The sequence below is a fragment of the Sturnira hondurensis genome, unplaced genomic scaffold (genome assembly GCF_014824575.4).
Source record: "Sturnira hondurensis isolate 20B ecotype Veracruz unplaced genomic scaffold, ASM1482457v3 Scaffold0003874, whole genome shotgun sequence".
Classification (NCBI taxonomy): domain Eukaryota; kingdom Metazoa; phylum Chordata; class Mammalia; order Chiroptera; family Phyllostomidae; genus Sturnira; species Sturnira hondurensis.
In genome coordinates, this window is record NW_028076505.1 from 7,475,824 (window position 1) to 7,499,368 (window position 23,545).

Sequence of the window (23,545 nt, forward strand, 5' to 3'; positions counted from 1 at the left end):
TCTCAGACATTGCTTGTAGCAATATTTTTTTCTGATATGTCTCCTCTGGCAAGGGACACAAAGCCATAAACAAACAAATCGAACTACATCAAACTAAAGAGTTTTTGAACAGCAAAGGTTTGTTGATGATTATCAGCAAAATGAACGGGCAACCCACTGAATGGGAGAACACATTTGCCACTACATCTGATAAGGGGTTAATATTTAAAATTTATGAAGAACTTTAAATCCAACATTAAAAACCAAACAACCCAATTAAAAAATGGGCTAAAGACCTGAATAGACACTTCTCCAAAGAGGACAAATGGCCAAGACATTTGAAAAGATGCTCAATGTCACTAATCATCAAGGAAGTGCAATTTAAAAACACAATGAGATATTACCTCACACCTGTCAGAACAGCTATCAAAAAAAAAATCAAGTGTTAGTGAAGATGTGGAGAAAAGGGAATCCTCCTGCACTATTACTGGGAAGGCAGATTGGTGCAGCCACCGTGTAATGCAGTATGGATTTACCTCAAAAAATAAAAAATGGATCTGCCTCATGACCCAGTAATTCCACTTCTGAGAATTAATCCTAACAAACCCGAAACACTGTTTCAAAAGAATATATGCACCCCTATATCCACTGCAGCAATATTGACAATAGCCAGCATTTGAAAGCAGCCCAAGTGGCTATCAACAGATGCACTGGGGTGGGGACACCCCTTTCATACACTTACAGAACTGAATACTACCAGCAGTAAAAAGGAAGAAAATCTGCATGGATGGACCTGGAGAACATCATGCTAAGTGAAATACGCCAGTCAGAGAAAGACAAATACCATATGATTTCACTCTTACGTGGAATCTAATGAACAAACTGAACTAACAAGCAAAATGTAGACACAGTCATAGATAGAGAGCAGGCTGATAGCTTTGGGGTCGAGATTGGGGTTGGGGATGGAGGAATCCAGCAAAAAAAGAAAAAAAAGAACTCATGGCAGGTACAACAGTGTGGTGATTGCAGGGCCAGGGTTGAAGGTGGAGAAGGAATAGGAGTGATAAATGGTAATGGAAACATACGATAAAAGAACAAAATACAATTACATAATAAAATTAAGTAATCACCCCAGTTGTAAATTCTTTCTATTCCCTCTATCGCCACAAAAACACCTTCAGGAAAAACGCTGGGATTACTTTTGGTCCTTTGAAAACTATGTTTTTGATGCAACCGCCCGTTAAAAAAACAGAATCCCAAATTTAAAACCCCCAAAACGGAGCAGCAAGGCTGACGCAGTCATCTCAAGAGAAGAGGGCAGTTTCCCAGCCACACCCCTGTGGACCGCCAGGCCTTCTTCCTCAGGCTGTTCCCAAAGATAAATAAATCTCTCCGTGTTTTTTCCAGACCTGAAATTAGCGGTGACTCAGAGCACTCGGTGTGGCCTCAGTCGCCTCCGAAAGGAGGAAAAATGTGCAGATTTTCTCCTTCAGGCAAAGGCTCGATTTGCCCGGCAGGACCAATCAGGGTAGGATGGCGGGAACCGCACCAAAGTAGGTAAAAAAATGTGGGATCGCGTCCCCGAACGGCTCCCGACTGTGCTCCCGCGGATCCTGTTCTCAACTCCCTCCCCCCGCAGCCCCGCCCACTGTCTGCCCCCTCCCTCTTCTTCTCCCCTCCTCCAGGCCCGCCTCTTAACTGGGGCGCACACCTGGCCAGGTAACTATTTCCTTGTAAGGCCAACAGTTTCGCAGTGGGCGTGGCCCCGCCTAATGGTTGGGAGCTGCGTCACCCGCCCCGCGTTATAGTTCGCCCGACCCTCGCCAGCAGGTGCCAGTGCAAACTCCGCCTCCTGTACCCTAGTAGAAGACAGAGTAAAGACCCACGCCTCCCTCCCATTGGACCCGAGCTAGTAAGAGCAGATCCCAGTTTCCAGAAGGTTAGGAAGTCGTCCCGCCCGTGGGTTGTTCCTTGGGCCGCCTGGGCGGGGCGTTACCAGCCCAAGCGGTTGCGGAGCAACGGCGGATGGCGCGTGACGTGCGCATTGTCGTGTTCGGGCCGGAGGCGCGCGTCCGCGCGTCCGTCCCTTGGTAGGCTCGCGCCCCGCGTAGCCTTCTCGGTTTGTCGCTCAGTCCAGCTTCCCTGAGGAGGACTCAGCATCCGCCGATTTCTACCCCCGCGTCCGTGCTACCGCCGCGGCGAAGATGGTGAGCGGGGGCGGGGGCGGGGGGGGGTAGCGAGGCGGGAACCGGTCTAAAGGGCCAGCGCCGTGTCCCCGTCCAGGGGGGACCCAGTCCCTCCAGCTGTCTCCCGACCGGAGGGGGTTTAGGGCGTCTGCCGCCCGCTGGGGCCCTAGTTTTGGGGCGGCTTCCACAGCCACTACGTTGGTCGCAGCTGCAGTTCCACTGCCGCGTCGCCTCAGTGGTTTCTCCGGCCCGGGCCTTGGTACCACCAGCCGAGTTTGAGCCCTTCCCCCCTCGGTGAAATCAGTGGGGTGGGGGCCGTCAGAATCCTGTGTGGGCCTTTTTTCCCCAAAGCCCAGCACAGAGGCGGCCGGTGACTAGTGCGAATTTCGCCTGAGAAGTCTGTCCATCTCGATGAGGAAAATAAGGCCTTTATTGAACTACCCTAGAGGGCGGAATGATCACTACGAGCCTGACCCTGGCATGGTTAAGAACGGGTGGCCTTGCAGCCGCTTTGTTTGTCGTATCTGGCAATCAGCTTCCACCAGCACTCTCGTCGTGTTTGTCAAGCTTGGCATATCTCTTTTAACCCTCGCTTCCCCAGTCTTTCCATGTATGGTTATAAATTTTCTTTTACCTGTAAAAAGTAAACAGAAGCTCAGTATATGCTAGGTGATGGATACTTTGCTTAATTTACATATTTTTTCCTCTACGCTGTAATTTCAGTTTGCTGTAAAATAGTATTCTTAACAGGACAGTCAAGTAGAACATTTTGTCAAGTAGAACATTTGCACAAGCTATTACCATTTTTGGTCAATGATTTGCAGGCAAAAGCTTACCAGACTTTGCTATAAATATTACACTGTTTTTACATCTGTCTGCCTGGAAGCAGTTGGTACCAGCTTATCTGCGTACAAAAATGTTCTCACTGAATAACAATTTTGGCTTTTCTTACGGTATTGCAGACTGTCTCATTAGCGGAAGAAAATGAGGTTGATCAGTAGTTTCTAAATGATTGGGGATATGTAATTGAAATTTGATATTCAGTTTCTGGTTCTTATTTGGTTTAATTCTGTAAGCTACAAAGAAGATCGGCATTTTAAGACTTTTTAGCCCTTTTAAGATTATAAATATATATTACTTCATACTAAAAGACTTTTAATCTAAAAGTTTTGAGTTCTAATAAATACAAGGCCATTAGCTCTGATGAGAGTACTTTGGAACCTGCTTTAGGGTCCTCGGATTTGACATTCTTTTTCTTTTTTTTCCAGAGGGGGGTGGTGTTGCTGGACTGCAAACTTTATCTTCTGTTTGAAAATAAAACCAAGAATTTTAACTTCAGTTAAATGCTTAAACTTTAGCTTAAAGCTTTACTTTCTTATTCCTGTAATTCAGACAAAATGAAGAATGTTATTTACTTTTTCTTGGGGGAGGAGAAGAAATAAAAACCACGATGGGGCATTCCAAATATTTTTCAGACTTGGTGTAGAGAGGTCAATAAGACCTTCTAAGCTAGTCTTGTTTGGATGTTTGCAAAGAAAGTTCAGAATATAGACTGACGATTTTTAAGGTTATTCTTGTATTTAGCCTCATGAGAACAGAGCATTTTATTCAAGCCAGCTATTAGAGAGTATTGTGAAGACAGAAAGTTCCTTTATTATCCCAGATTTAAGCATTTTCTGTATTTGAAACTTTTCAGATCTTCTGGTTAGATGCTTGGGTCATTTAAAAAAAATTTAGTTAAATTTTAATTGCTGATTGTTTTGTTCTACATTAACAAAATCACTTCCCATTACTCAGCAAGTCTTCTAGAAACACTTTGGAATAAGCAATTTGAAACCAACTCAAAAGATCACCCATGGCACTTTAAGATGAGATTTCACGTTTTCAAAGTCTCACTTTGCCAATAAAGGTGCCAATGAAAGAAAGAAAAAAGCCCTACCCTCCACATGTACACACTCCAAACAAAACTTTGGTGTGTGTGTGCTGGATATGCCAGTTTTCTCAAACCAGTTGTTTACCAGCCCACCCACCAAGTTCTTTGTGTTGTCTGCTCAATAGTTCTTGTGTTGGGTATGGTTTGAGACATAACATAGACTTGCCTAGCTCCTCTTGTAACTGATAGTATGTGCATTTGCAGTATAGCTATATTGCTTTCTGGGAAGTAGGAGTGTAGTGTTGCCCTTGAAACAGAGTAAAGGTCTACATGATAATCTAACCCTTAACTTTACCCTAATCGGAATGCTACTCTAACAACTGAGCTAATTGGCTCAGACTGAGTTACAAATGTATTCTACCACTTGATGACTAGCAAAAACACTTTTACTTATAACAACCTAGTGGAATAGTTTGGGCATGTGTTCATGTGCCTATTTAACATATCAGAAAATAGACAAAAGGATTGACTTGTGACCTTTTCTGACTCCACATCAAGTTCTAAAATAATTTAAAAATTAATTTAGAAACATTTTAAACAGAGAACTATGCAGAATAACAGATTCCTTTGCCGTATTTCAGGTTATGTTACCATTACATCTAAGTACATCTTTCTTACTTCAGTCCCTTCCCTCCCCAGAGATAGCCAAGCATTCCAATGTCAAAGGCATAATGTCCTAGCCAGTTAAGGAAATGATTTTTTAGGCTATTTAATTTGGAAGGCATCAATTAATGAGGAATGTCTAAAAAAAAAGAAAGAAAAAAGCATGTGGACCTGGGGCAGGTAAGCAAGGGAATCTTAAGGATGCACAGGAATGGGGTTTTATCTCCCATTGCGCCAGGGCAGAATTCTTTTCTTAGCTGTTGTGCAGAACACAAAATTATGAGGGTGGATTTCTTAACTGGCACTGCTTTCCAGGAGCACATGGCTAAAATTCAGCATAGTCACTTGAAATTAGTGTATTTCATTCTCATGGGTATTTCTGTACTTTTATCTATGCATATATGCATCTGCAATAATATATGCTGTATTGCCTTGATATGTTTTTAAATTTTAAATAAATGTTATGCTTTGTATAACTTTTTGCAACTTAAAAAATTAAACTTGGTCAGGTTTAGGGAGTTGTTTTTAGTTTTAGGTGTTGCTCAGGTTAACTGCTGAATACTTTTCCGTTTAATGACTATGTTAAGTTTATTCAATCCTCTAAAACAATTTTTGGACAACATTTTGCCTTTTTATCTTTTGTTGTTTACTTAAACTGTTTTGTAATAAATGGTTTCCATTTTTATATATCACTGTGTATTGCTTCCCTAGCCCTAGTGAGTATTATCTTAGGGTATATCGGCAAACAGAAGTCCTGATTTTGGAGACCATGCATACGTATTTTTTGTTTTATTGGGTAGGCCAAAAAGCCCATTTGTTTTTGTCCATAAGATGGCTCTAGTAGTGCTTAGTTGTCTTTAACTTCATTTGAAACAATTTTGTTAGATTGTATTGTGACAGCTGTCATATCACCAAGCATTTAAATTTACAAAATTGGCAAATTTTTGTGTAGCTATTTTAATTTTGAAGATGAAAGAAAATATGCAACATTTCAGCATATTGTGCTTTTATTACTTCAAGAAAGATAAAAATGCAACTAAAATGCAAATTAAGATGTGTGCCGTGTATGTATGGAGAAGGTGCTGTGACTGACTGAACGTGTCAAAAATGGTTCACCAAGTTTCATGCTGGACATTTCTCAATGGACAATGCTCCATGTTTGGGTAGACCTTTGAAGCTGATAGCAATCAAATCAAGACCTTAATTGAGAACAATCAATGTCCTACCATGGGGAGATAGCTGACATACTCAAAATATCCAAATCAATAAAGTTATTGGTAAAAATGAAAAATGTGTCTTTTATTTTATGGAAAAAAACATACGGACTTTTTGGCCAACCCAATATCACCAGTGGTTGTAGTTTGCATCCATCCATCCCATCATCTATGTTTAGGAGCCCTTTTCTCCATTTCTCTTCACCATTTTGCTATTATGAGACTTAAAACCTTTGCCAATCCGATGGGTGTGAAATGTTTTTTTATTCTTTAATTTGCACTTCTCTGATTAGTACCAGTTGAGTATCTTCATGCATTTATTGAAGTTTATGTTTTTACATACATGTGCATTCAGTGAACTTGACATTGTGTAAATATATTATTTATCATGTCTTCATCAAAGCTAATTGGTGGAGCCATCAAGTAAATCCAGAGTTAAAAGAAAACCAACAAGAACATGATTGTCAAGCCCAGAATTACCTATAGAAGACTAATGCTACTCTCTTTTGGCACCTAGTTTCTTTTTTAAGCCTCTTGAGCTTCTAAGTAAGGAGAGTTCACTACTCTCTTAATTCTAGACACCTGGTAGTGGTAGAATGCTGAGTAATCTAGGATAGAGTTCTATTTTTGCCAAGGGCCCTGAACATTAACATTCTTTATACTTATACATTTCTTTTTCCTAGGCAGTTCATCTAGCGTAAATGTTAAAACACACACACAGAGGCTGTGTAGGAACTCTATGCTCAGTTTTACTGTGAACTTAAAAGTTCCCTGAAAAAACCCTCTGAGTTTTCTGAGAAAAGCTCTCTATTGTTAATAGTCTATTAACAACAACAACAAAAAACCCCAAGCAAAACAAAACAAATAACTGTGACTTTTTTATAAATAGAATTGGTTTAAATCAAAATAGTGTTTAACTTAATATAGGAAGAGTATAAACATTTGTGTTTTTATAATATATTTTCTTTCATTGCTTAAGACACTTTGAGATGAACACTATATTTGAAATTTGAAAAAAATCTTGAAATTTTTGAAAAATGATTTTAAAAAAGATTTTAGTTATTTTTAGAAAGAGGGGAAGGGAGAGAGAAAGAGAGGGAGAAAATCATCAATGTGTGAGAGATACATTGATCATTTGCCTCTTGCATGCTCCTAACTGGAGATTTGGCCTGCAACCCATGCATGTGCCCTGACTGGGAATCAAACTGGTGACCCTTTGGTTCACAGGCCACCCACACCAGCCTGAGCAAAAATAAATAAATTGGATTTAACATAATTATGTAAATGCATTACTTTTATTTATAGAGCAACTGTCTAGTCTCTGAGAAATTAGGCCTAGTCTTTTTACTGTACCGGCATACCTTGTTTTATTGTACTTTGCATTATTGGACCTTGTATATGTTGAGCTTTTTACGAATTAAAGGCAAGACTCTCCACCAGTAAAAAGACTATGGCTGGCATTTTATTCAGTGGTCTGGAATGCAACTGGCAATATCTCTGAGGGTAAGTTTGTTTGCATACCTAAACTGTAGAACATCATAAAGAAATAAGCAGAAGATTGTTTCTGAAGTATCTTGAGCTTCTTTCTCTTGTAGTGTAATATTCTTCCCTAGATTGTCCATGAAGATTTACACCTAACACTTCAGAAATATTTTAATCCCAGCTTTTTTTCTGTCCCTGCCTTTTTGCCTTAATGTTAGAAGTGAATTTCACTTGACATTGTGCTTCTAAAAACTATCTCCTATTTATTTTTCTTGAAATTTTACATTGGGAGAAGTATGGAAAAAGAAACATCAAATTGTTTCATGTTAGTAATGCTTTGACAATCCCGTTACTTACATTCATCATGGAATCTTCTGTGCAAGGACCCCCATGGAGTTGAGTAGTTTTTAGTCTAGAATGATTTTTTTAAAGATTTTATTTATTTATCTTTAGAAAGCAAGGGAAGGAGAGAGGAAGAGAAATATCAGTGTATGGTTCTCTCGTGTGTCCCCTGCCAGGAACTGGCCTGCAACCCAGGCATGTGCCCTGACTGGGAATCGAACCTTGATTGTGTGGTTCACAGGCCCATGCTCAATCCACTGAGCTACACCAGCCAGGGCTGATTTTTTTTATATATATTTTTTTGATTATACCATTACAGTTGTTCTATTACCCCCCTTCATTCCCCTCCACCCGCACACTCCCTCCCCCACCATTCTCCCCCCCCTTAGTTTATAACCACGTGTCTCAAGTTCTTTAGATTCTATATTTCCCCCACTATTCTCGCAGGGCTGAGTTTTAATTCTGGAAGATAAAGTCTTATAGTAGTTGATGTTGTAATGTTTATGTGATTTGTTTTGATATGTTAAAATTTAGGAATCAATTTTTACTTTGATCTTTAAAAAGCAATTAAGTAAAAAAGCATTTGAATTTCTTAAAATTCACATTTTCATCTGTAGTTGAAGGTGTGGAAAAGCTGAGATTTTGACCTTTTTTAACCTGGGAAGCTAGCATCAAAGAGCTCTGTTCTGTTGCAACAGGGCACAGGATAAGCATTTGAAAGGTAGATGCTTCAATGCATACTATAGCAGGAAACCTACATTTAAAAGTAATTGTTAGCACTGGCCTAGTGGGTCAGTTGGTTAGTGTCATTCCATATGCCAAAAGGTTGCATTCCTGGTCAGGGCACATACCTGGGTTGTAGGTTCTTTCCCTGATTGGGGCGCTTAAGGGAAGCAACCAATTGATCTCTCTCTCTCCGTATTTATGTATATATAAAATCTTTCTCTCCTATCCCTTTCCTCTCTCTCTCAAAATCAACATATCCTTGGGTGAGAATGAAAAAAACAAACAAACAACGAATTCATCATTGTGTTTGTGCTTTTGGATCATATTGAAGGAATATTGTTTACTCCTTTGAACATTTCTGCATTACCTTATAGGGTGTTATTCCTTATTACAGAAAATAAACATAAATTTCCTACCCATATTCCTACTTGGCTTGCTTTCAGAAAATCGCCAACTTTAAATGTAATTAGCATTTACTTTAAAGTGGTTTCACACAGCACATTTTTGTTGGTGGTGGTATTTTCATGTAGTAAAACTAAAGCGTAGGCAAATACTGGTAAGACAGCTTCAACTTGCTAGAGCTTCAGTGATTTGAGAATTCCTGAGGGCTCCAGAGCCTTAACAATTATTGACTTAAAAGATTTCTCCCTAGCAAGCTGAAGGAGTCTTTTGACCAGTGTTGTTAACTAGAAATAAAATAGGAGTTACATATGTACTTTTAAAAAATTATTAAATTTATTGAGGTGACATTGGTTAATAAAAGTATATCAGTTTCAAGTGTACAAGTCTATAATACATCATTTGTATATTGCATTGTGTGTTCACCACCCGAGGTATACATATGTACTTTTAAATTTTCTAGTAGCCCTAATTAAAAAAAGTAAGAGAAAGGTAAAATTTATTTAACTTACTATATCTGAAGTATATCAACATTTAATTTACATAAAAATTAATGAGACATCTTACATTCTTTTTTCATACAAGTTGTTTGAAATCAGTCTATATTTTATACCCAGAGCACATCAGTTGAAACGCTCAATTTTTATTAGAAATATTTGAAATGTATTTAGATTTAAATTTTACTATTCAAAAAGTAGATTCATATACCTTACTTGCTCTAGGCATACCTGCAAGTTTTTCCAGTAATGAAATTGATAATCAGTTTTAAAATTTGAGTTAATTAAAATGAAATACAATTAATCATGCAGTTTTTCAGCAACATTAGCCACATTTAGTGAACTCACTAAACCACATGTGGTTAGGGGCCACCTTAATGGACTAGCCTCAGAGTTTGTGGATTGGCCTATTTGTAAGGGAACGTTAGTATGGATATCAACCAACACTGATGTTAATTCTCTGCTTTTCTGCACATGTCTAAGAAACACTGCTAAGAGAGCATATGAATTTCTTTTTTTAGATTATTAAAAAACTACCTCTTTAATCAAGGCTTTTAACATGAAACAGATTTCTTGAATAAAATGGGAAGTTTCCAATACATTGAAACATAAATCACCACACATACAACACCTGGCAGAAAAAAAACAAAACAGAAAGTTTACACAATCCCTGAAACAGCCATAGTCTTATTCTCAGATGCTTCCTCCATTTGCCAGGTGTGTTTTGATGAATACAGAGCTCAACATATTTCTGGGGTCATATTCAGCAGAGGCTGCGCAGCCCAAAAAGCACTCCTGGTTGGGTTGTGATGCTCTTGGCTCTCCTCAAGAAGCAAAGCAGTCACCAGCACATCAAACTGTGTTTTAAACATCCTTTAAATATCAAAGTGAGAAAGAAGGCAACACAATGTTATCAGAAAGATGTTAGCAAGTGAGGATAACTGTAAAGCTTGAGGCTGAATAGTGGTTCTTTACCTTCATTCCTTTGGCTTCTTGGGCAGTGGCTGCTGGAGCAGTAAGATGTGAGGCTGTGGCTCATGGATCATATAATGGACCCATCCCTGACTCTGCTGAATGAGATTCCTCCATTCAGATTTAGACATCAAATGGGTTTTAGGGACTAGCTTGGCTATGACCTTGGGCAACATGAGATGCTGGTACTCAAACTCCTCATCGTATTTGTCCGAATAGTAAATTTGTGCGTCATGACCACTCTGCCTGAGGACTGACCATAAAGGAGCAGCCCCACACTGCCAACCTGCAAACAACTCCCAGCAGCACGCCTGAATTCTTTTTATGGCACTTGATGTTTTGTGGAAGTAGGCTATTAGCACCTACGAGAGGGTTTATATATTTCAGTAGCAAGATGCCTCTCTCATAGTAGGACCACAACATAGGTTACTGAATAAACATGAATAGATGAATAAGAGGACATTTTTAACTATGAAAGGAACAGGTTCCCATGAAGATGGATTAACTTTAATTTTTATACTTTCTGTTCCTACATACTTTTTTAATGCAATGGATATGGAGTTTTAACTACTAAATTGAATAATATCTCCCCTTTGTGTACTGCATTGTATTTTAATTTGAGTCTTACATGAAAATCCTTTAAGATAAGCACCTTTAAAATAAACCTGGAATACAGAAACTACTAAAAATGTGAGTTTTTCTTCTTTTAAAAATTAAATTGAAGTTTGATTCCCAGTCCAGGGCACATGCCTGGGTTGTGGGCCAGGTCCCCAGAGGGGACACATGAGAGGCAACCACACATTGATGTTTTGCTCCCTCTCTTTCTCCCTCCCTTCCCCTCTTTCTAAAAATAAATAAATAAAATCTTTTGAAAAAATAGATCTTTAAAAAAATTTAATTGAATGGTATTTGGTGCTCATTAAGGCATCCTGAATCATAGAAAAATATCTTAGATAACTTACAAGTATATGCTATTTGTCACTAAATTAAGGCAGTTATGTTGCCTTATCTCATTCGGTTCTTATAGCAACCCAGTGAGGTAGATATTGTTATCGTCCCTGTTAAATTATACTAAGAAATGTTTAAGAGCATAGACTCAGAGTTGGGCTACTTAGGTTCTTTGAATCGTGGTTCTGCCACTTTACAAACTGTATCACCTTAGATAAGGCATTGATTGTTCTTTGCCTCAATTTCATCATTCCTCCAAATGTAGAATGATCGTAGGACCTGCCATCACAGCAATTTGGGTGATGCATATAACTAATTTAAAGCAGTGCCTGATATGTAATAACATTAAACAATCTTGGATCCTAATTAGATTATCAGTCTTGTTTTCTTTATATTCCGATTATACCAGTACGTGCTTTAGTGATTGACTGTAGGTAAATGAAATGGGTGGGAGGAGTGCATTAGAATATGTTTCCAATAGTTTTATTGCTTCTTTAATGTTATTTTACTTGGAATCATTATTTATTTATGACCAACTTTTTAATTTGATTTGTCAGTTGACTTGATTCTTGATAAAAAATATCTCTTAGTTTTTAAAGAATTAAATAAACATTTTTCCTGAAGTAATTAATGAAGAATCAAATATAGTTTTTCACTGCCTTCAGGGTTTAAAATAACAACCATTTATTCAGTAAACAGTTGAGAAATTTGATATGCCCAGACCTGATCTAGGGTACTAGGGATACAGTACTTAAAAACAAAACAAAGTCTTTTTCTTGTAGAAATTATATTCTAATGTAGGGGAAAAGAAAAAAATTATAACATCATGTCAGGTAATTGTAAGTGCTATAAAGAAAATAGGGTAACAATAGGGAGTACTAGAAGAATTGGCTACTTTCAGCTAAATTGTTAAGGAAGGCCTTTTAGGAGGTGACATCTGAGCTAAGACTCTCATGGTAAGATAGCAGTCCATGTGAAAAACATTTCAAGCAGAAGGAACTCTGTAAGTAGAAAGTCCTTGAGAGGAGAATGAGCTTGATGTGCCAGGGACAAAAAAGATTTGTGTAGCTAGAATTCACTGAAAAGAGGAGAGAGAAGTAGGAAATGGATTGTAGACTAGGCAAGAGCTAGAACAGGAAAAACCTTAGGCCGAAGTTAGGAATTTGAATTTTATTCTGACTACCCCAGGAAACCACTGGGTTTGTGGTGGTAGGGAGGTGTTAAGGAGTTAAGTAGTGGGATGGGATATGATTTATCCTTGTGGTTCATGTATGGAGAAGGACAAGTGGGAGCAAAGACTGATTGAGAGACTGTTGCTATTATTCAGGCAGTTGATGGCGTAGTAGCTTGGATTTGGATTGTTAATGGGGAAATAATTAGATATACAGTTGACCCTTGAACACGGGGGTTAAGGACACTGACCCCTGCACAGTTGAAAATCCACATATAACTTTTGACTCCCCCAAAACTTAACTGTTACTTGTATCTATGGGGAATTGGTTCCAGAATCCACCTCAGATACCATAATTCATGGATGGTCAAGTCTCTCATGTAAAATGATGTAGTACAGTGCATACAGTTAACCCTCTGCATTTGTGGACTCCCAGCTGTGGATCTAAGACCATACAGGTTTTTATTGAAAAAATACTTCTGTAAGTGAACCTATGTAGTTAAAATCCATGTTGTTCAAGGGTCAACTGTATATTTTCGGGGCTAAAGCTAACAGTACTTATTGATAATTTAGATGTGTGGCATAGTGAAAGAAAGACATCAAGGATAACTCATAAGATTTAGACCTGACTACTAGGGAGTTGGTGGTGTCATTGTGTTGGGGACCTATAAAAGAAGTTAAAATAAAATAATTGGCAAAAATTGAGGTTCTTAGAATGTTGAGGAATAACACATCGATCCAGAAATAATATTAATCTTTAAAATACCTTTAACTTCATATCTGATTATAATAATGTATGATTCATTATAAAACATTAAGAAAAATTTTAGTTGTAATGGCAGTTCCAACCAAAGTATTAATATTTGGTTTATTTTCTTCCAGGGCAATTTAAATATATGTTCATTCTTTCAATAAATGATTGTTAGGTGTCTTCTAGGAACCAGGTACGACAGGTCCTCATTTAATGCCATTTCATTCTAATTTGATTGAGGAACCTAACTCTTGTTTATATCAATTAGCTTGTGTTAAAATTAGTTTCAATATATGTCATTTTGTTTATTTATTTTATATTTTTATCTTTATTATATACTTATTGCTATTAGAGTATAGTTTTTAAATAAAGATTTTACTTATTTTTAGAGGGAGGGGAAGAAAAGGAGAAAGAGGAAGAGAAACATGAATATGTGGTTGCCTCTCATGCACCCCGCACTGGGGACCTGGTCTACAACCCAGGCATGTGCCCTAACTGGGAATTAAACCTGAGACCCTTTGGTTCATGCCCCACGCTCAGTCTACTGAGCTACACCAGCAAGGGCTACATGTCATTTCATTTTATGTCACATAACTTGTCGATGATATTAAGGCTCTGTTTACACATGACAAGTCCCTTTTCCTGTGATGTATACACTATAATGGGGTACATAGGTAAGAAATAAGTAAAAATAACTGAATAAGAAAATTGCAGGTTGTAATAAGTACTATAATGAAGACAAGGGAGAAAGTGATTATCTGACAACTACCACTACAGGTGATTTTTTACACAGTTGAGTTTATCTGTAACAGTTTTATATTATTTATTTTCCATATCCCAAAGTGACAAGGGTGCCAAGCTAATTCAGTGGGGGAAAGAATACTGTCTTCAACAAATGGTACTGGGACAATTGGATATTTACAGGCAAAAGAATGAATTTGGATCCCTGTTTCATACTATATGGAAAACTTAACTCAAAATATGTTACAGACCTAAATGTAAGAGCTAAAAATATATAACTTTTAGAAGAAAACATAGGCATAAATATTTGTGAACATGATTTAGGCAGTCTTTTTGGTCAATTTTCTTGGCCTTTCTAGGCAGTACAGCAGAACCTCCAGTGGCAAAAGCAAAATAGGTAAATTGGACTTAATTAGAATTAAAAACTTTTTTTGCATCAAAGAAAGTGAGAAGACAACCCATTGGATGGGGAGAGGAAACATTAGCAAATCATATGTCTGACAAGGAACTTGTATTCAGAATGTATGAAGGACTCTTACACCTAAACAGTAAAAAGACAACCTAATCATATGGACAAAAGACTTTGAGTAGACATTTCTTACGGAAATGCACTTGGTCAATAAGCACACCGAAAGATGCTCAGAATCAGCTATTAGGAAATGCAAATCAAAACCACAGTGGGATACTTCACACTCACTAAGATGGCAGTGCTAAAGATTACATCACACCCACTAATATGGCAGTAATTAAAAAACACATAAGTAACAAAATGTTAGCAATAGCAACACTGTGGAGAAGGTAGAACCCTCATACATTGCTGGGGGTGATGTAAAATGGTGTAGCCATGCCCTGGCTGGTGTAGCTCAGTGGATTGAGCATGGGCCTGTGAACCAAACAAGGGTGGTTTGATTCCCAGTCAGGGTACATGCCTGGGTTGCAGGCCAGTTCCCAGCAGGGGATGCATGAGAGGCAACCATGCATTGATATTTCTCTCCCTTTCTCCTTCCCTTCCCCTCCCCTCTAAAGATAAATTAAATAATAAATAATAAATAAATAAAATGGTGCAGCCACTTTGGAAAATGATTTGGCAGTTTCTTAAGTTGAATTTGGGAGTTACCATGTGACCTAGCATTTTAATACCTAATTATATACCCAAGCAAAATGAAAACATCTGTCTGCATAAAAACTTACATATGAATGTTCATAGTAGCATTATTCGTAATACACCAAAAGTGGAAACAGCCCAAATGTCCACCCACTGATGATTAGATAGATAAAATGTTGTATATTCTTACAATAGAGTATTATTTGGCAATAAAAAGAAATGAAGTACTGACTCATGCTATATGACATGGATGAACTTTAGTGAGAAAAGCCAATTAAAAAAAAGACTACGTAATATACAATTCACTTACATAAAATATCTGGGATAAGCGGATCCATGGAGATAGAAAGTAAATTAGTGGTTGGCTAGGTCTTGGGTGGGGTAAGAGTGGGAAAAAGGAGTGATTGGTCATGAGTAGTTTCTTTTGGGAGTGTTCAGAATGTTGTAAGATTAGATTGTGGTGATGGATGTACATTACACCTTGGTGAATATTCTAAAACCCACTGAATTTACACTTTTAAATTGATAAATTTTATATTAACTATATCAGTAGTTAATGTATGTACAATTAATTAACTAAAAATAGTGAAGTTGTTTAATGATATCCTGTACATATAGTGAAGATACTAAATTATCCTCTTCTTAAATACAGTATTTTAAGTAATGCTGTCATCTTTATGCGTAAGTCTTTGCCTGCATTTGCATTATTCTTCAAAATAGCAAAGTTTATGTATATGTATTTCTAATTTTTAAACCATTTTTTATTGCTCAAATTTCTAATTTTGAAAATATGCTCATCACAAAAAAACTTTGAAAATACAGAAAACTAGAGAAAAGGTAAAAATCACTTATCCCCACTTTTAGACATAAAATTTCTTTTCCCTATACTATTTTACATAGTTGAGATTGTACTGTATGTAAAACTTTATATCCAGCTTCTTTTTTCCCACTTAAATCATAAATATTTCCCCATGTCATTAAAAACTTTGTATAAATAAGGTTTTAATGGATGTATCAGAAACTATTCTGTGGATACACTATAATTTCCTTTGCAGTTTTTCTGTTTTTATTTATTTGGGTTGTCTCATCTTTAGTATTATGAAGGTTATTTCCCCAGAATAAATTCCTTGAAGTAGAATCGCTGAGTTAAAGGGTCAGAGGGTTTGAATTGTTTTAAAGCTCTTGATATAAATGGCCAAATTGCTTTCTGAAAGGTAATTGCCTCTGGTGGAAGATGTATCTGGAAAAGTAGGTTAGCTTGGATGATAAAGGGTTTTTAATGCTCTGTTAACAAATATGGACTTTATTGTATAAGTGCTTGAGAAATGGTGAAGACTTTTAGTCTTGAGTGTGTTAGGAGATTTTAAGAGGAAATGAGAAGAAACAGATTTGAAATACACATTTAAGGAGAAATTGGTAGGGCTTAGAAACTGAATGTGACCGTGGAAGAAAGGTAACTCAGTTAACCAACAACATCAAATCTGTTTCTTATCTTAGGTTCACTGATACGTCAGTTAATCATGCAGGGAGAAGCCAAATTGTTAAACCAAGGACAAATCTTTTACCTTTAGCTCAGCGATTTTCAATCAGTGTGCCACAGAATTTTTAAAACGTGCAATACCTATTTATTTAGTCAGGGGCACTGACTTTTTTTCCTTTAGATTGTCAAATAAAAAATGACAACAGCCAACATAACAATAGCTGTCTGGTATGAATGAATCAAAATTATACCTGTTTATTGTCAGACTGGCAAAAAGTATATTTTTGGTATGCCATGGAATTTTAGTATTAGGTTATGTGTGCCATGAGATGAAAGAGTTGAAAATCATGGCTTTAGTTTATTGTGTTTCAAAATGGTCTTTCTCAAAGGAGGATAGAATATTTCTGTATTGTTGCTCTTGAAATAAAGACTAGAAAAAATGCATATGTATAATTTTTCCATACAGAATAATTTACATAAAATAAAATTCACCATTTTTTAAATTTAAATTTATTGCGGTTACTTTCGTTAAATTAAGTTTCAGGTGTACAATCCTGTAATGCATCTTCAGTATATTGGATTGTTTGCTAACCAGCCAGAGTCTAGTCTCCTTCCATTACAATATATTTGACTCCCTTTACCCTCTTTATATTGTCCCACCTCCCTTGCTCTCTGGTAACCATTATACTATGGTTACAAGTTTATTTGTTCAGTTGTTGCTTTCTATTTTATATCTCACATATACGATAAATCATAATGATTCTTGTCTTTTTTTTCTGACTTAACTTCACTTAGCATGATACTCTCAGAATCCATCCAAGTTGTCGCAAATGGTAATGCTTTTTCAAGTCCAAGTAGTATTCCATGAATTGGATTGGCCAAAAAGTCTCTTTAGTTTTTTCCATAAAATAAAAGACTAATTTTTTATTTTCACCAGTAACTATTGAGCTGGGTATTTTGAGGATGCCAGCCATCTCCCACATGGTAGGACATTGATCTTAATTAGTGTCTTGATTTGATCACTATCAAACTCAGTGAATCTATCCGACCATGGAGCATCATCCAGTGAGAAATGGCCAGCACAAAACTTCACAAACAACTTTTGACATGTTGTCAGTCACACACCTTCTCCATACACTGCCCAAATCTTTTTTGGTGTGTTCTGGTAGTGTTTTTACATTTCTCAAAATAATAAAGCATAATATACTGAAAATGTTGTGTATTTTCTTTAATCTTCAATATTAAAATGGCTACACAAAAATTCACCAATATTGATATTTTAAAAATATGTTTATTGGTTATGCTATTATAGTTGTCACAATTTTCCCACTTTGCCCCCCTCCACCTGCTACCCCATTACCTCCAGCAGTCACCCCTTAGTTCATGTCCATGGGTCATGCACATAAGTGCTTTGACTTCGCTTTCACCTATACTGTTCTTAAAATCCCATCTATTTTGTACCACCAATTTGTGCTTCTTAAACCTTGCACATTTCCTCCTATTCTTCCCTGTCCCCTTTCCAGCTGATACCCGTCCAAATGATCTCTATACCTATGATTCTGTTTCTGTTCTGCTTGTTTTCTTAGTTATTTGGATTCAATTATTGATAGTTGTGAATATATTGCCATTGTAATGTTCTTTGTTTTGATCATCTTTTTCTTATATAGTTTCCTTTAGCATTTCATATAATAATGGCTTGGTGATGGTGAACTCCTTTAGTTTTACCTTGTCTGGGAAGAATTTTATCTGTCCTTCCATTTTAAATGATAGCTTTGCTGGTAGAGTAATCTAGGTTGTAGGTCCTTGGTTTTTACCACTTTGAATACTTCTTGCCAGTCCCTTCTAACCTGCAAAGATTTTTTTTAGTAATCAGCTGACAGTCTTATGGGAACTTCTTTATAGGTAACTCTCTGCTTTTCTCTTGCTGCTTTTAAGATTCTTTATCTTTAACCTTTGGCATTTTAATTATGATGTGTCTTGGTGTGGTCCTCTTAGGGTCCATCTTGTTTGGGACTCTCTGTGCTTCCTGGACTTGTATGTTTATTTTCTTCACCAAATTAGGGGAATTTTTTCCATTATATTTTCAAATAAATTTTCAATTTCTTGCTCTTTCTGTCTTCTTCCTGGCATCCCTATGATTCAGATGTTGGTACATTTGGAGATGTCCTAGAGGCTCCTTGTTGTATCCTTGGGTTTTTTTTTTGTTTGTTTTTTTTAAATATTTTATTTATTTATTTTTAGAGGAAGGTAAGGAGAGAGGAAGAGAAACATCAATATATGGTTGCTTCTCATGCATCCCCTGCTGGGAACTGGCCTCTGCTGGGAACTGGCCTGCAACCCAGGCATGTGCCCTGACTGGGAATCAAACCGCGATCGTCTGGTTCGCAGGCTTGTGCTCAATCCACTGAGCTACACCAGCCAGGGCCTGTATCTTTTTTTTTTTAATTCTTTTTTCTTCCTGCTGTTCTGACTGAATGCTTTTTCCTTCCTTGTGTTCCAAGTTGTTGATTTGATTCTCAGGTTTATCCCTCCACCATTGATTCCCTATAGATCTTTCTTTATTTCACTTAATGCGATCTTCATTTCTTCCTGGGTCTTTTTTATGGCATTGAAACCCCCAGTGAGTTCCTGGAGCATCCTGATAAACCAGTGTTTTGAACTGTGCACCTGATAGGTTACTTATCTCCATTTCATTTTGTTCTTTTTCTGGAGTTCTGTTCTTTCATTTGGGCCATATTTCTTTTGTCTCTTCATTTTGGCAGCCTCCTTGTGTTGTTTCTGTGTATTAGGTAGAGCTGCTTTGACTCCCTGTCTTACTAAGTAAGACAGGCCTTAGTAAGGCCTCTGGTAGAAAAGCGCACCTATTAAATTGTATGGGGCAGAGGCTTAGGAAGTCATCAGGGTAGGGCAATCCATGTTACTGCTCTGTTGTTCCGTATTGGGGAAGGTTTGGAGTGGGGGCAATACCACAGCCTGGCCTCTGGAGTTTTGCCCAGGAGGAAGCAGTCTACCGGCACTTACTTTTTACTTTCCGCCCGGATGCCTCTGGAATCCTTCCAGCTGTTGCCCTGGTTCTGAATCTCAGAGGGGGTGGGTCTGTGTGAGTCCTAAGTCTGTTGTGGGCCCTTTAAGAGGAGTCTTTTGAGAATTAGCTCTTGAGAATCCATCTCTAAACCCCACTGATTTTTACAGCCAGATGTTATGGGGACTTACCTTTCTGGTACTGGAACCCCTTAGCTGGGTAGTCTGGACTGGGGCTGGGATCGTTGCTTTCTGAGGTAATCCTCTCATTTTTTATCCACCTCATGTGGATGTGGGACCATGTGTTCCCATCTCCGCACCTCTCCTCGCCATCCAGCGTTCAGTACATCTCAGCGCCTCTCCAACTCTCCACGCCTCTCTGCATCTCTGCCTCTCCACCTCTCCTACAGGTCTGGATGAATGTAGTTTCTTTAAATCCTAGGTTGTCTGACTTTCACATAGCTTGATTTTCTGACAGTTGTAGGCCTTATTTGATTTGTAGTCTGCTTGTGATTTTCCTATCATTGTGCAGGGAGGTGAGGCATGTTCACCCACGCCTCCATTTGACTGGAAGTAGTTTTTTTTTAATGCTCACTGATACAGTGACAATATAGTCTAGCAAAATTGTGTCGAATGAAGTTAAAGACAACTAAGCACTAGTAGAGCCAGACAAATTTTTACAGACAAAACCAAACGAACTTTTTGGCCAACAATATATATATCACATTTTCTTTATCCAGTTATCACTCAAGGACACTTAGGTGGTTTCTGTGTCTTTCTGCTAATTTTGAAATATGAAAAGTATACACAGTTGTATAACTACCACCACTTTCAAAATATAGAATATTTCCTTCATTTTGAAAAAATTCCTCATATTAATTCTTGCTCCCAACCTCTGTAACCACTGATAGTGTTTTTGTCTCTATAGTTGTACCTTTGCTGGAATGTCATAACTGGAATCGTCCAGTTATATACCTTTTGAATCTGTCTTCTTTTCACTTAGCAAAAGGATTTGTGCATCAGCAGTTTGTTCTTTTCAGTTCCTCACTTGAGAAACCCTAGTTACTGAAATTAGTTCATTCTGAAGGCAGTTTGAGAAGTGATTTTTTTGAAAATGGAATCATTTTTTTCCCCATTAGAAATACAGGTATCAGCCCTGGCTGGTGTGGCTCAGCCCTGGCTGGTGTGGCTGGTCTGGCTCAAGCACCAGCTTGAGAACTGAAAGGTTGCCAGTCCGATTCCTGCTCAGGGCACAGGCCTGGGTTGTGGGCCAGGTCCCCAGTTAGGGGCAGGCAACCGATCGATGTTTCTCTCATTCTCCTTCCCTTCCCCTCTCTCTGAAAAAATAATAAACCTTAAAAAAATAGACATCAGCATGAAAGGGTTTTCAGGTCATGAATCGACAGCTAAGACATTTTTTCTGTGAACAGCTTAGTCAAGAACTGAATTGTTTGAGGTGGGAGACATTTGAGAACTGAGGTTTGAATATATGCTTTTGTAAATTTCCTGTCTTTCTGAAGAATGAGACAGACTATTGTAGAGAACTTTTTCCAATATTGATAAATGCTTAAAACAGTCATTCTTTATCTTGTGTAAAACTACTAATAGATATATTCTTATTAAATAGTGCCCTTTTTAATTTTTTTGAACTGCACAGTCAAAAAGTTATTTAACAAGGGTGTAGATTTCAGAAATTTTGAAATGTGTCCATGTGTCTTACGGGATGTTGATTTCCTAATGGTTATGTGTTTTTGAATATTGATTGCTATATACATTAATGGCTCTTATCTAGCATTTGCCCTGAAATTAAGTGATGCTCACATATCAGACAAATTTAACAATAAAAAGTATGTGTTTGTAACTTTTGGAATAGAACATGAAGCAGAGCTTGTATTGATTAAGTAAGCATTCATTATGCAGCTTCACAATTCTGGGTAGATGGGGTATTGTGTGTATATGTTGGGCAGAAGGAATTGATAAAGATACTGAGTTAAGGTGATATCTAATTGTGATTTTGATTTGCATTTCCCTGTGATTATTGATGCTGAACACCTTTTCATGTACCTGTTTGAGCATCTGTATGTCTTTGGAAAAATGTCTATTCAAATCCTATACCCATTTTTAATTTGGAATGTCCTTTTTTGCTATTAAGTTGTATGAGCTCTCTGTATATTTTGGATCTTAGCCCCTTACCAGATACACAGTTTGCAAGAATTTTCTTCCATTCTTTAGGTTGACTTTTCATTTCACTGATAGTTTCTTTTGCTTTGCATAGTGTTTTAGTTTGTTGTATTCCCACTTCATTTATTTTTTGCTTTTGTTGCTTTGCTTTTGGTATCAAACCCAAAAAATCGTCACCAAGACCTATGTTGGAGTTTACAGCCTGTGCTTTCTTTTAGGTATTTTATTATTTCAGGTCACATTCAAGTTTTTAATCCATTTTCAGTCAATTTCTGTGTATGGTGTAAAACTGGTATCCAGTTTCATTCTTTTGCTTGCGGCTGTCCAGTTTTCCCAACACCATTTATTGAAAAGACTGTCCTTTCCTCACTGTATATTCTTGACTTCTTTGTCATAGATTAACTACATATTTGAGACATGTAGTTATTAAACAGACAAGAAATAGCAAGTATTGGATGTGGAGAAAAGGGAACCCTTGTGCACTGTTGGTGGGAATATAAATTGGTGCAGTGATTATGGAAAACAGTATGGCCTTTCCTCAGAAAAATTAAAAATAGAACTATAGTATGCTCTAGTTACCTCACTTCTGGTTATTTATCAAAAGGAAACAAAAACTTGACAACAGATTATCCCACTAATATGGGGAATCTAAAAACAAATCACATTCCAAAAAAAATCACCCTGAACCTACAGATACAGAAAATAGATTGGTGGTTGCCAGAGGCAGTGGGCAAAGGGTAGGCAAAAATGAGTGAAGATGGTCAGAAGTACAAACTTCCAGTTATAAAATAAATGAGTCACGGAGATATAATGTACACCATGGTGACTGTAGTTAATGGTACTGTATTGAATATTTGGAAGTTGCTAAGAGTAAATCTGAAAAGTAATACAAGTAAAAAAATTGTAACTATGTATGGTGATGTATGTTAATTAGACTTATTGTGGTGATCATATAGCAATATATACAATTAACGAATCATTATGTTATGCAACTAAAATGAATGTCATCAGCTGTAGCTAAAAGAAAAAAGTTTTTTATCTTTATCAAGAGGACATTCATATTTCCATGATGAGATTGATACAGTGAGTTGTCACTTAAAAATCAAGTAGTATGAAATTTTTCCATCTTCACAAGTTTTTTTCTTGTCAGTTATGAGGAGTCTAAAAACAAAAAATCATTATAAGTATATGTAAACAATACTTCAGAGGAGTGAAGTTCTATATCTTCAGGATAAAGACAGTAATAGCAGATTTTATCAGGACCAAAATATTCCAAGGGAGATCAATAAAATTTGCTTAGAAGTTTTTTTTGCAAATGAAACTCGAGCACCAACTTACACCATACACCAAAATAAATTCAAGGTGGATAAAAGACTTAAATATAAGCCATGACACCATTAAAGTCCTGGAGGAGAACATTGCCCGGAAAATATCAGATATTTCACGCAGCAACATTTTTACTGATATGTCTCCTAGAGCAAGGAATATAAAGGAAAGAACAAACAAATGGGATCTCATCAAAATAAAAAGCTTCTGTGCGGCTAAAGAAAACAGCATTAAAATAAAAAGACAACCATGTGTATGGGAAAACATATTTGCCAAGATACCTCAGACAAAGGTTTAATCTCCAAAATATACAAAGAACTCACACGACTTCACTCTAAGAAGACAATTAACCCAATTCAAAAATGGGGAAAGGACTTGAACAGACACTTCTGCAGGGAGGACATACAGAGGATCCAGAGACACATGAAGAGATGCTCAATATCACTTGCTATCAGAGAGATGCAAATTAAAACCACAATGAGATACCA

The 23,545-nt window shown here is 37.3% G+C and overlaps 2 protein-coding genes across 2 annotated transcripts in view; one reads left to right on the forward strand and one right to left on the reverse strand.

The window, feature by feature from the left end:
• Positions 1-1,821: 1,821 nt before the first annotated feature.
• DSTN (destrin, actin depolymerizing factor) overlaps positions 1,822-23,545 on the forward strand; it is a 54,892-nt gene continuing 33,168 nt past the window's right edge. The window contains exon 1 of the mRNA XM_037043086.1: positions 1,822-2,186. Coding sequence (XP_036898981.1) covers positions 2,184-2,186 — 3 coding nt within the window. The 5' untranslated portion in view covers positions 1,822-2,183. The remainder of the gene's footprint in view (positions 2,187-23,545) is intronic.
• On the reverse strand, positions 10,339-19,836 carry LOC118984889 (cyclin-dependent kinases regulatory subunit 1-like). The gene is made up of 2 exons (XM_037043107.1): positions 19,743-19,836; positions 10,339-10,619 (listed from the first exon to the last, which is right to left on the reverse strand). The coding sequence occupies exons 1-2, from the start codon at positions 19,834-19,836 to the stop codon at positions 10,339-10,341; spliced, it is 375 nt and encodes a 124-aa protein (XP_036899002.1).